This window comes from Chelonoidis abingdonii, chromosome 19 (genome assembly GCF_003597395.2).
Source record: "Chelonoidis abingdonii isolate Lonesome George chromosome 19, CheloAbing_2.0, whole genome shotgun sequence".
Lineage (NCBI taxonomy): Eukaryota > Metazoa > Chordata > Testudines > Testudinidae > Chelonoidis > Chelonoidis abingdonii.
The window spans coordinates 18,706,962-18,724,410 of record NC_133787.1 but is presented as its reverse complement, the minus strand read 5'-3'; the positions used below and the strand labels follow the sequence as shown (position 1 = coordinate 18,724,410).

Genomic DNA, 17,449 nt, shown 5'->3' with positions numbered 1-17,449 from the left:
GGCATGCAATACAGTGTATGAGACTTCACCTCTGTGAACGAGGCCCTCCAGTGAGACAGTGTACCCCTACAGGCCTTCCCTCATGAGGTGATAGTAACAGATGTTAGGAACCTTTCAAATTGCAGGTGGGCTGCTACCAGACTCTTAAATCTGTGCCCCCTTGAAATTTCAGAGACATGGTAACTGGATTCAAATCCCTGAGCCCACAGGCTAATCTTTTGGTCCTACCTCAGGAAACCAGTTTGGAATATAGCCACATACCAGAAGGTGAGCTGATTTCATTAGACTAATAACTCTTAAGACTAAATCAGAAGATCTTGGTACCATCTAATCTAAACCTAAACCCTAATTTGTCTGGAATCTGAAAGATGAACCATTGCTAAAACCTAATCTGAATTCACATCTGAATTCAACTTCCTTGTCTCACCCATAATTGTAATGTCTGCATTTTTTCGCTGTTGTCCAAAGCATAGAAATCACTGAGGTAAAAGCAACAACAACGTCACTCCATAATTTGCAAGCCTAAACTGGGATTGCTAGGGAAGAAAAGCAGACAAACAGCTTGGGGGGGAAAAAAAAGCTGCCTTCTCTCCAGCAACTAGTCAATTGACACAACCATCACATAGCAATCACACATCAAGAGTTAGCAAAAGTTAACCACTGTTTGAATATATGTTCTATTTTTTTATTCATTTCTGTTTGACATACAGGTGTGTGTGTGTGTGTGTGTGTGTGAGCGTGTGTGTGTGTGTGTGTGTGTGTGTGTGTGTGTGTGTGTGTGTGTGTGTGTGTGTCCCTGTAAGGATCAGGCATGGTTTCCTGGGAAGACAGAGTACTCATATATGCAGGATCTTCATTTTACTCTATTAAAAAGATACTAAAATACCCTCAGTTTAATTTCACGTATTTCTAAGTTGTTGACTTTCAATCTGCCCAAGTTGCTTAGCAGGTTTAAAAAAGCAGCTTAGTGTTTCAAACTTCATTCCTTTAGGAAGTTTGACTGTAGACTAGACCCTAAGTAATTTTAATGATAGCCCCAGCTGTCGCTAAACTATATACAATAGACAGCTGTTCTATTTCAACAGTTTCTTATGTTCATGTGTTATAATTTAAGTCACCCCTTGTGTGTTAAAGAAACAAAACTATTGATATTATGAGTATGACACATAGTGCAGCTACTCAACACAGATAACATTCTCCTGTACCCGGTGTATCTTTTGTGAGAAAGCTATGGCTGTAATTCATGAACAATACCATGAGCGAGAATAAAACTAACTTATCCCTTTAGAAAGCCTGATAGTTAATAGAAATATATTTTAGCACATTTTAATTTTATTTTTTTAAGAAAACCAAACTACTTTAACAAAAAAGTTACCTTCCAATTTAGCAACTAGGGCCATAAGAAATAGCAATGGACCTAACAATAGCACAGTACCATTCATCTTAAGGAGTGATGGTACAGGATAGCCCAAGGAAATAAATGTTTGGTCTCAGAGCATGAGATAGACAAGATAGGTGAGGTAATGTCTTTTAAGTTGGTCCAATAAAAGATATCTCATCTGTCTTGTGTCTGTCAAAGAAATATATGGCATTGGGAAAAATTTAATAATAATAATAATAATAATAAATAAAATAATTGGAGATATACCAATTTCCTAGAACTGGAAGGAACTTTGAAAGGTCATCAAGTCCAGGCCCCTGCCTTCACTAGCAGGACCAAGTACTGATTTTTGTCCCACATCCCTAAGCAATCCCCTCAAGGATTGAACTCAAAACCCTGGGTTTAGCAGGCCAATGCTCAAACCACTGAGCTATCCCTCCCCCTTCTCATTCTTTGGGTTGGAGAAGCATGGAGAGTGCTTACACTATCATTCTCCACCCATGCTGTACTTGCGCTGTAGATAAAATAAAACTGTGCTAGTGCTTTCAACTGGCACCTTTCACAAGCACTATAACCCATGTGTTCAGATAATTTTTTCTCCTACAATGGGCCCACTTCTGAAAGTGCTGATAACAGCTAGTTGGAACATTTTCAACAAAATGAATTTTTGCCAAAATATGCTGTTTCATCAAAGCTGAAGCTTTTCACAGAGACACAGCGGTTTTGATAAAGATTTCACTGGGCAGGTTGAGAGCAAGCATGCACACCTAGAAGGTGGGAGACCTAGGTTCAAATCCCTGCTTTGCTTGATTCAGTGACCTGGGATGAAAAACTCTTCTCAAAATCAGACAGCAGCGGAGGGAGTTAAACCTGGGTCTCCCACATCCCAGGCTAGTGCCCTAAAACCTCATGCTACAGCTACACACACACATGTACGAACACCCTCAGCTCCTTGAATTGAACAGCTCAGGTTTTGAGCCAAAAAGAGCCACCAACAACTCCATTTTTGCAAAAACATTCAAATTTTGTTTTTGTTCCACTGCAGAACGATAACTCATTTCAAAACCTCAAAAATTGCCATGAAATAGGATCATCTCCCACTGGTCAGCTCTAGCGCTGAGCACATGGAACGGTCGTTCTCTAAGGGTACATCTACACTACGGATTATTCCGATGTTACATAAACTGGTTTTGTAAAACAGATTGTATAAAGTCGAGTGCACGCGGTCACACTAGGCAATTTGGATTCGCGGTTGGCGGTGTGCGTCCATGGTCCGAGGCTAGCATTTGCAATCTGTGGGTAGATATTCCCGTAGTTCCGTAGGTCTCCCCCGCCCCTCTGGAATTCTGGGTTGAGATCCCATGCTCTAGAGGGCAACTAACATGGTGTCTGGGGTGATTCTTGGTACATGCTCTCAACGGCCTCCTCCCTGAAAGCAGCAGACAACCATTTTCGCAGCTTTTTTCCTGGGTGAACTGTGCAGAACACCATACCATGGTAAGCATGGACCCTGCTTCAGATCAAAACAACCGAATCGTGGACATTGAAAACACCCTCACGCATCTCGTGCATCCTATGCTGAACTCGGGAACCTGCAAAGCGGCAGGCGAAGGAGTGCGGCGCGCGGCTAATGCAGCAGCCGGCGAATGAGAGGCGTAGTGAGGACATGGACACACAATTCTCTCAATACCGCTAGGCTCTGTGCTGTTGGAGATCTGCTGGTAAATGGGGCAGGTTCTAGCTATTGAATAACGCCAAATTTCGGGCCCAGGAAAGCAAAGCACAGACTGTGTGGACCACAATAGTTTTGGGGCGTGGGACGATTCGCAGTAGGCTCGAAACTTGTCGCACATTGCGGGTAAGGGACTTCATGCGAATTTTGTGACTTGCTTTCTCCCTGCCTGAAACGCATATTACCAAATAGAGAGACCCGCTCACAGTTGAGAAGTAGTGGCAATAGCCCTCTGAAGCTTGCGACACCAGACCAGGCACCGGTTCAGTCGGAATCAATTTTGGATGTGGGATATATACATCTACTGTGGCGGCTGCTGTGATGCAAGTAGCCAAAGCAATCATTAAGCGCTGCTACGAAAGGCTGCGACTTCTGGGAAACGTGCAGGTCATAGTGGAATGGCTTTGCAGCAATGGGATTCACCGTAACTGTGGGGCGGGGCGACAGATGAATGGCATATTCACTATCTTGGGAGGGCACCAGGAGCAACCAGGGCCTCCAGGTACAATAAAACCGGGCAAAGTGGTACTTTTCAATGGTGCTGCAAGCACGATGTGGAATCAACAAGGGACGTTGCACCAAACATCCACGGTGGGAGGCCGGGAAGAACTGTGCAATGACGCCTCGCGTCTTAGTGAACACTACTAATACCTGTTTAAGACGATGCTGCAGCAGAGGGAATTACTTCTCAGACCAGGGAAAACAACAGTTGGGGGATGTTGGAATGCCTGTATTATCCTGGGAGATCCAGCTACCCCTTTGATGCACGGCTCATGAAAGCATAACAGACAGCTTCTGGAAGTATCATGGAGCTGTTCAAACTACAGGCTTGGGCAAGTGCAAGAAATTGGGTGGTGGAGATATGTGGCATTTGGCCATTTAGAGAGGCGTCGACTTGGGCCGCACATGTACTTTGACTCGCTCAGACCCAGCCCAAACCAATGTCGCTCTTTGTTATTGCTGCTTGCTGTGTGCTCCACATCTCTAGTGTAGAGTAAGGGGGAGACCCCCCTTATGGCGGGGTGGGAGCTGATGGCAATCAACCTCGGCTGCTGATTAGTGCAGCCTAGACACCAAGTGCGATTAAAAGAGCACACCAAGGAAAAGCGATGCGCATCAAGAGAAACTTTGAAAACAAGTTTCATCAACGGCCCAGGTACAGTGTGAGACCGTTGCGTTTTGTTTCACCTTGAATGTAAACCCCCCCGCTTGGATTGACTCCTTCACTGTAAGCAAAGCCCAGCCCTCCCCTTCGATTACAGCTTGCTTAAGGAAATAAAGTCACTATCGTGGGTTAAAAATCATGTATTCTTTATTAAAGTCATTATAAAAAGAGGGAGAGAACATGACAAGGTATCGGCCCGGGTGTGGTTTGGGAGGAGGAATAGGAGGGAGGAAAGGCTAATCTAAAAATATTGCAATGTAATAACAGCCTTTTGGTTTGGGCTATCTAGGGGGTGGAGTGGGTGGGTGCATGAAGACCTTCCCCCATGTAAGTTCTACATGTCTGAGTGAGGAAGATATGGAACATGGTGAGCTTGTGGTTTAAACAGGTCACAAGGGCAGAACAAGCGGACTCTGTGACCTACCGCTGAGCTCCTTTCCCTGAAGTCCACCAGACAGCGGAAATACAGTTGACCACACAGCACCCCAGCGTTGCAATCCCGCCACCACATTATCTTCCTGCCTAGCACCTCTGATCTTCATGGCGCCACCTCTCATCTCAAGCGTTACCTCCTTTCCTCAACGTTCAACTGGCATCATTCTGTAATTGTGATACCAGTCCTTCAATAACTCATTCAAGATGACTCTTTCATTTGAGGGTCACTTCCATGATCTCCGAGAACAATTCGTCTCGTGTCTTCTTTTTCCTCCGCCTTATCTGAGATAGCCTTCAGGAAATGGAGTAGGGAGACTTGAAAAATGTGCAATGTCTGCATGAGGGAGGGAAAAAAAGGGAGGAATATTTAAGAAAGATTATTCGTTAGCATGAACAATGGTTATACCTCTTTCAGCAGTGAACAACACTATCACCTCTAACAATAGCAATGTGATTTCACTTACACATAGAGTCACATTTTGCATATTAATATTGAGTGCCTGCAGCTGTGGTTTACAGATCTCACAGACGCAAGGCTCCCGGGCATCAGTTATTCTACAGCTTGCATTGAGGCCGATGGTAAGCCATTGGTCCTTCGGCTTGCGGCTGCAGTCCTTCATAGGACACAGTGCCCTCCTTTACCCAAAAACCAAGCAAATCTCATTCAGTGATGCTTCTTTCCTGTTAACATGCAGCAGCAGAGCCACCCCCGCTCCAATTCTGTGGGATGATCGCTTTATCACTCCCCCACCACATGACTGGTATTAATGGAAGATCACTGCTCATCACCCCCCTTCCCCCCCTTCCACCTGCGTGGCTGGTAGCAGGGAAGATCACTGATAGCCAAACGCGAAAAAGCTCGCGCTATTTCCTCCCCTGCTTGGCTACGTGCAAGGAAGTATATTTCTTTTAAGCAACAGGCAAACAGCCCAGTAGGAATGCCATCTCTGTCCCTTAATTAATTTCCTGATTTTCAACCAGGTTACCATGAACAAATATCACTCTCCTGAGGATAACACAGCGAGATAAAGAACGGATGTTCTTGAATGCCAGCAATCAACCAGGTACCATACACAGCTATGTGTTTGTCATGCATGATACCCGATTACTTGCTACATGCATGGCGTGGTAAAGTGTCCTACCATGGTGGACGGCACAAGCTGCCTTGCCCAGAAACCTTCTGCAAAGGCTTTTGGAGTACCTCCAGGAACGCTTCACGGAGATGTCCCTGGAGGATTTCCACTCCATCCCCAGACATGTTAACAAACTTTTCCAGTAACTTTACTGGCCACGGAATGCATCCCCAAGCCCTCGTGGCAAATCAATCATTAAAAAATGCTTGCTTTTAAACCACGTTTTATATTACAAAGGTACACTCACCAGAGGTCGCTTCCATGCTTCACTCTCTGGGCTAGTGGCTTGGGAGGGCTGGAAGGGTAATTCCGTCTGGGTCACAAAAAGCTGGCTGTTGGGGCTAACGGAGTGCTGTGTGCTCTCGTCGTCAGTCTCTTCTCTTCCTCCTCCTCCCTCCTCCTCCTCCTCATCTTCCCCTTCCGCAGAATCCTCAGAGCATGGTTGAGATTACAACCCCCACCTCGGAATCCACGGACAGGGGTGGGGTAGCTAGGTGGCGGACCCCCTAGAATTGCATGCAGCTCAGCGTAGAAGCAGCATGTTTCGGCCTTGACCCGGACCTTCCGTTTGCTTCTTGGTTTTCTGGTAGCTTGTCTGAGCTCCTTAACTTTCCATTCTGCCACTGCACTGAGTTCCCTGGTGTGGCCTTTTTCCCATCATAGCCTTTGGAAATTTTTCAAAATATTTTTTCATTTCGTCTTTTGAATGGAGTTCTGTTAGCCACTGGAATCCTCTCCATATAGCGATCAGATCCAGTGCCTCCCGTGCGGTCCATGCTGGAGTCTTTTTCGATTCTCAGGAGACTGCATTGTTACTGTGCTGAATGAGCTCTGCGTGGTCACCTGTGCTGGTGAGCTCTCCACGCTGGCCAAACAGGAAATGAAATTCAAAAGTTCGCGGGGCTTTTCCTGTGTACCTGGCCAGTGCATCTGAGTTCAGATTGCTGTCCAGAGCGGTCACAGTGGTGCACTGTGGAATACCGCCCAGAGGCCAATACAGTCGATTTGCGGCCACACTAACCCTAATCTGATATGGTAATACCGATTTTAGCGCTACTCCTCTCGACGGGGAGGAGTACAGAAACCGATTTAAAGAGCCCTTTATATCAATATAAAGGGCCTCATAGTGTGGATGGGTGCGGCATTAAATCGGTTTAACGCTGCTAAAATCAGTTTAAACGCGTAGTGTAGACCAGGCCTATAGAAGCTGTGGGTGTTCAGCACTTTCCAGGATCAGGCCCAATACGAGAATGCCAAGCCACACCAAAAAATAAATTTAAAATACTTAACAATAAGGTATTGAAGGGTAAGGAGAACTGAGACACAGAAATAATAATTCCAGAAGAGTATGACATTAACAGCAGCAAAGGGGCATCTGCAAGGAAGACAGCACTCACCTCTGCATCCTAATGATCAGCTGCAGTAGCACAAGCCCTGACTCAGAAGATTCTGCCCTCTCCATGCTGGTGGATAAACCAAACAGATGGCAGAGAAGAAAATTTACCTGGTGAAACACTCCCAGCCCAGGAGAAGCTGAAGGAGATTGAAAAGGAAACCAGTGGTGATAGTACAATTTCAAGTTCAAATCTGCAGACCAATATGTTTGCTCAAATAAGATCTCTCATTTTTCCAACCATTTCAATCTTTGTGGGGTGGGAAGGGGTAAGGAATGCACATACATCTGTGTCATGCCTTCTGTCTGAGCGACATTGCTTACCGTTCATTTAGGTTCCACATCTAGTTTCAACAATTAGCAGCTACAAACAACACTTTGTTGCAGCAGGAAAAAAATCTGACTTTTTCTAATGGTAATTATTTTATTTACTGATTGTAGTCAGCTCCATCTGTATTTTACAAAGCTAGACATAAAACATGGTGCATATCCCTGAGGTGTCTAAGCATTATTGGAGTACATTAGTCAAGTCACTGTGTTCCGCTTCAAAACGATGGAAGCAAAGGACCAGTCATAAACCATGTTCAAAGTAGACAAGTCAAAGTAAGGCAGAAACAAAATCCTCCTCTTGGATCTCATCTTTGATGTTCTGCCCTCCCTATATGCTTGAATCATCCCTGGATGTTTAATGTGAGTTCTGAAGAAGCAGAAAGAGCAGAATACTGAAGTCAAATTCAGTTGCATGGATATGCAGGGAGAATTTGCCCTAAAATAGCTTGAAAACTTAAGAAAAAAAGATGGAACCTGTACAGTCTAAAATAAAAGTACTTAAAGAATTTTTAGTGGAAGAACAGTTTCACATGGAGAGAGAGTGAAACAATTTGCTTTAAACATTCTGTATACTAGTTTAGTGAAAGGAATCTCTCTCACTGTGATGAACGGCATAATTCATTGAAGTAGGAGAATATGAAGTGAAGAGCCACATAAGTTCCATCAGTCTCAGTGGAGGGATTGAAGGAAAAACTAATACTGTTGTGCTGACATGGGAAAGGGGAGATTTTTTTTTTTCCTGTTTGTTTTGTTTTTTAAAAAAGGACGTTAATCTAAAAACCCTGAAGTTAGAAGTGAGGAAGTTAAAACCCTCAGACTCAGTGTACAGAAAACTTAATGAACCAGAGCTGAGTCACAGAAAGCAAACAAGGCAGGAAGGCAAGAAAAAGCAGCATTGTTAAATGGTAGAGTGATACAAGATTTAGACTAGAAAGGACAATAAGGGACTTCAGAGGCACCTAGTAAAACTAGAAGAATGGACAGCACGACAGATGAAATTCAGCACTGATAAAAGCAAGGTATTACATCTTGGCAGGAACAGTTTGAACGACTTACAGAATCCTGGATTTTAAGTTATTTGAAACTACAATGATGCCCATGTCTTTTTCCTGAGTGGACAGTTAATTAAAAGTTTCTGCTCAATGCATAGTAATGGTCATAACATTTGGTTTACTTTTAAGTGTAAATGATGAGATAAAAATATGCCATTGTGACAAATATGGCAATTTCCTGCAATATTTTTGGGAGATTTACTCCATTAAGTTTATGTATCATTGTGGGCCAGGGACTATATGTAATTCCATGAGGTGGATGACCAGGAACAAAGAACAGTGGAGAGGTGATTAGGCAAATTCACCCTGGTTATAACACCTCCAGAGAAGTACTACCATCACTCCAAAGGATTCACCTATACTTGTTCAAACTGGATTCAAGAGATCAACAGACAAAGAATGAACTTTTGGATAAATAGCCTGAGTTTAAACAGACTCAGGGCCTTCCTTCTGATCCAACAAATGAACAGGACCTTCTGTCCAAGGGGTGTCCCAATCCTTCCTGGGAAGGGTTAGAAGGACTTGGACCTACTGAAGTCCCATAAGACTGATGGGTGACCTCCAGTAAGCCTTTAGCATGCATAGAAAACTTTTATTTTTATATATGTTTTCTCTATAATGCTTTTACCATAAGAGTAGATGTGCATGTGTCAAGGGCTGTGCAGTAACTTATAACTGCCGACAATTACATTGTTCATAACACTGAAGAGAAAGAAAAAGCACAGACTGACCTGCTCAGGCAGTCTGGCTTGCTGAGGATATCACAATGCAGGCAGGGAACTTGCAGCCTGGAACCCAGTCAGGAGGAGGAGGAGATACGAGTCTCCACCCAAAAAAAGTGATGGCTGAGAAGCCAGGAGCCTAGAATTGGTGCCCTTGTGGGACCATAGGGAGAGACTATAGGTGCAGTTGCCCTGAAATGTGACAGCCATTACACAGCTCAATGGTACGCCCTCATCTAGAATGCTGTGTTCATTTCTGTGCACTCTATTGACAACGATATAGCAGAAATGGAACCAATGAAGAGAGAGGCAACAAAGGTTACAGCCCTAGAAATATTTCCGAATAAGGAGAAACTGAAAAAAGTGGGACTACTTAGTTTAAAAGAGAAAAATAAAAGTATGATTCTATTTATGCACAGTACAAGAATAAGGTAACATTCAGAGAATGTAATTTTTTTTAATGTATGAGAGAAAAATGTATGTATTTTTATACTGCACATAATTTGCCTGTGAAAAGCATTGTCATATGGTAAGGAGGCCAAGAGTTTAGGATTCAACAAGGGATTTGACAGTTGTAGAGATAATGAGAACACCTACAAAAGAATGGCCATACCGGTCAAACTAATGATCCATCTAGCCAGTATCCTGTCTTACGGCAGTAGAAAAATACCATAGTTACATTCTATGTTAAAAGATTCAAAAATAATAATGATTAGCTCTTATATTAGAAGGACATAAACCCTCATCTTCCAGGGCAGAAACCAACCATCAAGTGATGGGATTAGGAAAAATTACTTAACAGCTGTCCACTACAGGATTTCTTGCTCCTTTTTCTGAAACATGTGGTAGTGGCCACTACCAAGGGGTGGATTGTGAATTAGATGGACTTCTGGTATGACAATCCCTAAATCATACAATAACATGCCCCTCCCCTACGGAATTTAATCTAATCACATTTGGTACTGTGAGTGGGCTTGCTATATGGAAAAGAACTCTCCTTAAAACAAAGGCTGAAGAGTTCTTATGTGGACTTCCTGCTCCACCTCCTTCAGTGTTATCCAGACTACTGTAGTGTCAATACCTCCCTAAGGCAGATATATATTATCACTGTGGATGCAGTGCAACTGCTCTGGAATAATTTATTAATATTGTAAGTCGACCTAGTTATTGGGTTGTTAAATCAACAGGGCTCTTGGGAAACAAACAACAACTCTAGATAAGACAGCACCCCGGCAAACTATTAAGGGGCAATGCAAGATACTTTGAGGCTCTACCTCTGAGCCCCTGGGGAGCTCACAAAGTGGTTTTGGGCAGCAGTACAAAAGGACCCAAGAAACTGACAAAGGACTGCTGGCTCGCTTGAAAGTGATAAACTCCCTAGGGAAGCAGCAGCAGTTTGGGAGACAGTTAAGGGAAACAGACTAACATCCAGATGCCAGAAGTTGGGGTGACTGAAGAAACTGAGGCTGCTTAGGGTCTCTGTCAAAGGATGGCAAGACTCTAGGTAAGAGAGACGTGTGGATTTTAAAACAACAAAAGGTCTAGTTTTCTTATGCTTTATTCCTACTGTTGTGATTGAACAATACTTTGGTTTAAGCAGGTTGTCTGAGCAGTATAGTCACACCCCTGGACACAGACTGCTGCAGAGAACCACCACAGGTACCAAACCCAGTCAGATCTGCTGGATAAGCACAGTTGACAGACCGGATCATGGGCCAGAGTATCTTGTGTAAGAGTATGATTCCACCCCAGAGATGGTAAAGGCACAAAGCCAGTCAGCTGGAGAGGGTGCAGTTAAAATAGACCAGAGAGGGGACACAGGTGCAGTTGTCGCCCTGTTACAGTGACAATCACCATTTTACAAATGAAGAATGTGAGGCGTAAACTGGTATGTAGTTTCCTTTGGGACCTACACCGAGTTTGTGGAAACATCACAGAATCTAGGTCCCTTGATTCTAGATCTTGTCCCCTCACCACGGGACCATCCTAGCATGTCAAACACATCTTCCTTTCTTGTTTTCAGAATCTGTCCCATTTTCAATTCCTTTCCTATTATAACACAAGAAAATGAGCAGATGTTTGTGAGAATAAAACAAAATAATTCTTAAGCATTTGCACTTTTTAAAGCCATTTTTGACGGTTAGAATTGCTCTCCTTTTATCTGGGACACTGATGGACGACAGTAGAAACGAGCAATGATCATCTATTCAGGCATTTCTACGCTGCAATAAAACACCAGTGGCTGGCCCATGTCAGCTGATTCAGGCTAGGGGGCTATAAAATTGAAGGACAGCTGTCTGGGGGCTGGGGGGTCCCAAAGCAGGGTCCCTGAGCCCAGGCTCCAGCCTGAATCCAAACAGCTACTCTGCAATTTTATAGCTTTGCAGCCAAAGCCCTGTGAGCCTGAGTCAGCTGACAGGCCAGCTGCAAGTGTTTTACTGCAGTGTAGACAGACCCTGTATGACATAACATCACAGAAACAGTTGATGACAGTCACTCCTTTTCAGTTTGGAAAGCCACTAATAACTCCCATTAACAGCATTTACAGCTCTAAACTTACAGCTCAGATAAGCAAGGGCTGTTTTAAAAAAACATGAACATCTTTGGTGCTCTTGCACTGAAAAAGCAAGCAAGCTAAAATGATTATTTCTAGTTCCAGTAGCAAGTATCCATGGATTTGCAATACTTTTCTAGAAATATGCTGCCATCTAGCAACAGAATAGGGCATATGCAAAGAACTAGAATCTGAGTTGTGGATTCATTCTATTTGATATTATGACCCAGTAATATTGCAATACCTCTTGCAATATAAGGCACAAAGACCAGATTTTTAAAAGGTATTTAGGCATTCTTCCATTCAATATTGCAATGCCTAACTGACTTAGGTGTCTGAGCCATATCTGAAAATACGGCAGAGCAGTGCAATGCCTCACTCAATACCTTTATAAATCAAAATGTCTTATTTTAAAGCATATAAAGGTATAATGATGGTTTTGGATTTCAGGGTTTGGCATACATTTTCAATTACACTGCAATAGTTTGGGACAGAAAGAGATCAATAACTGAATAAAGGTAAGTGAAGGAATTAAAGCAGATGTTAAAACAGGTGGGCAAACTTTTTGGCCTGAAGGTCACATCAGGGAACAGAAATTGTAGGGCAGGCCATGAATGCTCACAAAATTGGGGTTGGGGTGCGGGAGGGGGTGTGGGCTCTGGGGTGGAGCTGGGGATGAGAAGTTTGGGGTGTAGGAGGATGCTCTGGGCTGGGACCAAGGGGTTCGGAGGACAGGAGGGGGATCAAGGCTGGGGCAGGGGTGCAGGTTCCAGCTAGGGGTGAAGGCTCTGAAGTGGGGCTGGGGATGAGAGGTTTGGGGTGCAGGAGAGTGCTCCAGGCTGGGATCAAGGGATTTGGAGAGCGGGAGGTGGATCAGAGCTCGGACAGGGGCAGGGGCTCGGGCTCAAGGGGTGCAGGCTACGAGCAAGCGCTTACCTCAATCGGCTCCCAGAAGCAGTGGCATGTCCATTCTCTGGCTCCTACATGGAGGCGCGGCCAGGCAGTTCTACACACTGCCCCATCCACAGGCTCCGCCCCTGCAGCACCCATTGGAGTGCATAGGAGCCAGAGCGGGACCATGCCATGGCTTCCAGGACCCAGCACCCCAGCGGAGCGGGGCCTTGCCGCCTGGTGCGGCCCCCGACCCAGAGCCCCGGCTGGAGCAGGGCAAAGCCATCTGGTGCAGCCTCAACCCAGCGCCCCGGCTGGAGCACCAATTCAGGGCCGAGCCAGGTGGTGCGACTTGCGGGCCAGTTTAAAACAGCTCTGTTTTACAGCTGTAGTTTGCCACCTCTGTATTAAAGCAATGTTTTCCATTACAAGTGTGCCAGAGACTATAGCTACTCAAATTGGCTCAGTTTAATGTCACAGCAAAAGGGAGATAATCAAAACACGTTAAACTAGTATTATTAACTGCTTAATAGGATAGCATACTAGAATACTTTTGGAGTTTGACAGGTGGAATAGTTTTTGAAAAGATTTCCATTCCTGTTAATACATACCTCTTACCACAGGAATACTTACTGATGTAATACTATACTAATAGCAATGGTTGATGTTACAACAATATTGTTAAAGTTGTTTGTACACCTACTTTGTTAAATATGCATTTATTATCTTATGTAAATATAACAGCACCGAAGTCACAAAAAGAATTCTATGAAGGTTAAAAAGAACTATTCATTTTAAAGGGAAAAAAACAAACTTAATTGAATAATGTTAGCACATTACAAGAAAAAAATATTTGTTTTACTCTCAGTGGGAATTAAGACCATGGTACCATAAAAGGAGAACTAACTCAAACTGGGCCCAAAATGTGGGTATTATAAAAATAAACAAGTCCAACAGAAATGCTTCCATTTTTTAATTCAAACATATTTTTATGTTAAGACTCTTCTGTAGGAATTGCAATGTAAGTATAGAATCTGAAAGTGAAATGCATGGTTATCAAAAGTGAAACTGACTTCACCGAGATGAGTTGTCCAAAATAAGACCAAAAAAACTGAAAGTAGTAGAAAACAAATTGAATATACAAAATTCCAGATTTAATAACTTACAGAGTGATTGGTAACTTAGCTAAAGACATTGGTTAGTTTGTAATATATTAAAGATAACTGTATCAAAACATGATAAAGGTGTGATCTAGTAGTTTGAACACAGGACTGGAAGGCAAGATCTTAATCTAAATTCTTGACAATGAAATGCTGTGTGGCCTTGAGCAAATCACTTAATCTCTGTGTCTGTTTCCCCCATTTGTAAAGTTGTACTATCTACTTCAGAGGGGTGCCCTAACGATTAATTTCCATTCTGTAAAGTGTTTTGCCTATGAAAAGTACTAAGCATTATTTTCATCCTTACTGGGAAAAAAAACAAGTGCATGGATAAACAAGCTGTTAGCTTAAAAAAAAAGTCTCTGAAAGATGCACAGTGGAAATAGGAAAGTTCTTAAATTAGTGCTGTCACCATTAACATGTCCTTATTTTGAAAGCTATGATTTAAATTCCAGATCACTGCTGATTGTTTGCCCAATAATACTCTCTACTGAACTGTTGGTGAAGTGAAGATTGAACATTTACTTAGTAATTGTATATAGATAAGAAACAAAACAGTCCAAAAAGGCAAGAAATGTCTTAGATTTCAAACAGAACATTTAAAAGTCTGGAAAGATGGTTCTTTATTTACTTTGCTTACTGATACGATCAATACCATTGACATCAAGATAAGAATGGATAGCACTACTATAACCCAAACATTAGCAAGTGTCTGAAACTAACCTATGTGAAATAACAACAGTGATTAAAAGGCCTCATACAATCTCATTCAGAGATATGCCTTTGTATCAAAATAATTTAAATCTAAGAAAGAGGTAGGTTAAAGTAGAGGCAAAGCAAACAAAGTATTTCCTGATTTCTGCCCTTAACTACAATTGTATTCTAAGAATCTTTTGAAGAAGCAGTAGAAAAATCAGTCACACCCTTTAAAAGAGTCAAACCAACTCATTAAATGATCAGGGAAAAAACATGTGAAAACAAAGAAACAAATGTCTTGCAAGCGTGAGAGGCTCAGACATCAGCCAAATGACTTGCCCTCAGTCCAACGATATAACCACATGAACAGACAAAAATTGGGATCAAGAGTGTGAACTTCTGCTTTCATAATGTACCCCAAAGGGCCCACTTCATCTGTTTCTTAATAATTTTATTCATTACAATGTAACAAAAACACATCAGAAATAATCACAGAATGACAGCATCAGTAAACAATTCTGGAGTTCTTAGACATTCAAATGATTTTCCAGAATGAAAAAATATTGCACATGAAATACAACTCTATATAAGCTTTTATGCCAAGCTATTCAAACAGATTATTGATTTAGCTGTCCTAGATGTGGTGAGATTTTATGAGCAAATTCACAATGCATAATTTAACAGACTAACTTCCTCTATTTTGTAATTAAACAGTTTTCTTTTTAATTTCTTAATTATTGAATAGTTTTGTAAGCATCTTATATACATTACATGTACTGCCCATTAGTCTGTCTGGTTAGGTAAATTACGTGGCGTTGCTACGACTTTCCGATTAGATGAGTATATAACCATTGATGGCATGCTCACAAATAAATAAATAAATAAAATTAACTATTTTCCATGAGTATGTGTTGAAGGAACAGTAATAGACAGACCCTTGTTAAGCTCTTTAATATTTTCTCTTGTGCACATGTGGTCTTCTAATATAGCCTCTTGAGCTATTTGTATGAATTATTCCTATTATTTTAAGACTTGGAAAATTTTCGTTTTGGTTTTGAAGGACATTTGTAGGATGGATTAAGACTTGGCTCTAAAAGTGTTCCAACTGAAACTTGATATTGATGATAACCAATTCGGACCAAATACTATGATACAGTTCAGCACATGTTAACTAGGCTTATATGCATAAACACAATCTAGTATTCTATCTTTGGTTACAGCTATTTTCTGTTGTCTGTATGTGTCAGAAACCCTTAAAGCATGTCCTAAACTTAGCTTCTCATGACACTGACATATGCCACAAATCAAAGCCTTAAAAGTTTCAGCTTTGGCCTATTAAATTCTCAAGAATCCTCAATAAGATTAGTTAGTATAAGTATCATCCCCAGCTGCAAATACAAGTGAAAGTATGTGCACTTACACTCAAACCTGATGGAGGCATAATTTTGTCCATCGTTCATGCATCATTGGCATCTAACAGAGTAGTGAGTAATCCAATAAGAACTGCAAGAATACATGCATTGCTCCTTCTCATTCCAAGAGACTACAAAATCTTACCTACTAGAATTTGTGGTGTCCATTCGCTGGCCACAGTAAGGTGAGACATAACAGTGCATGTCTGTCAGATTGCACAGATCATTACAAGTCTGTCCATGTACTACCACACGTAGGAAGAATTTAAATGAATGCAGAATGCCAGCTGTTTAATTTCAACTGCTTTCATAAGTCTACAACACTCATTAGTATTAACTTTGTATGCTTTGGAAAATAAATATGACCTCCCTTGAATTATGCTCTGGGGATGGAAATGAGCAAGGAAAATTGACAGGTACTGGACAGACTGACGCAAGTCTAACCTCCATGATTAACTGTAAATTGGTGGGCCAACCCACCAGCCAGGTACGTGAAACAATGCTCCAAAGCCTTTGCTCAGGGCTTTATTAATTAAGAAAAACAGATTAAAAAAATAAAACCAAGAAACTAACAACAGTCTCGCTGCCTTTTAGGGTACTGTGATAGGGCTTGCCTCCAGGGCTTTACAGTTCTTTTCATTTTCCAACCAGGACTTCCAAGCCATCCCAAGTGGAGACTTCCAGCTCCTCCCAGCCAGCTCCTGCTTCTTCAAAGTGTCCTCCTCTCAGACCTTCTACTGGCAGGTGTAGAGCCCCCATTAACTTGGTCCTTTTTTCACCCTGAGTCTCTCATAAGAGGCAGGAAGCTTTGTGTATTTATCTGTAAGGCACATGGCTAGGAAAAGGTGGGTGAGGTAATATCTTTTATTGGACCAACTTCTGTTGGTCAGAGAGACAAGCCTTCGAGCTACACAAAGCTCTTCTGAAGATGTGAAGAACTCTGTGTAAACAAAAAACTTGTCTGTCTCACCAACAGAAGTTGGTCCAATAGAAGATATTACCTCACTCACCTTGTGTCTCAACTATCCTGGGGCTAATACAGCTACAACCACACTGCATACGTGACTAGGAGAGAGTATGTGACCTGCAACTGTAGGTCCCAGTTTTAAAAGGTCCAAGAGGCTCACTGGAATTCCAGCACATGTGAACCACAACCTACAGTCCTATATCTGATATGGAAGTCAGAAGGCAAGATTAATCTTGTAGAATTATACACTTTGTTATGCAACTTAATGTGCAGGAGTGGAAGGGAGGCATATTTTACCTATTAATGGGCTTGATTCCATTTAAAACACTAGTATCTTTCCAAAGATTCCAGCTACCCTACAGCTGCACAGTTGTTTTGTTAGTATCTAGGGGATAGATTACACTCCCATTCAAATCAATGGAAAGA

At 42.3% G+C, this 17,449-nt stretch overlaps 2 protein-coding genes across 2 annotated transcripts in view; both read right to left on the bottom strand.

Annotated features, from left to right (window-relative positions):
- VPS35 (VPS35 retromer complex component) overlaps positions 1 to 17,449 on the bottom strand; it is a 252,384-nt gene that overhangs the window by 148,198 nt on the left and 86,737 nt on the right. The window lies entirely within an intron of this gene.
- The window catches only part of C19H16orf87 (chromosome 19 C16orf87 homolog), a 50,387-nt gene that overhangs the window by 4,851 nt on the left and 28,087 nt on the right, over positions 1 to 17,449 (bottom strand). Inside the window, exon 4 of the mRNA XM_032778095.2 lies at positions 7,244 to 7,379. Within this exon, the coding sequence (XP_032633986.1) occupies positions 7,244 to 7,379 (136 nt within the window). The remainder of the gene's footprint in view (positions 1 to 7,243; positions 7,380 to 17,449) is intronic.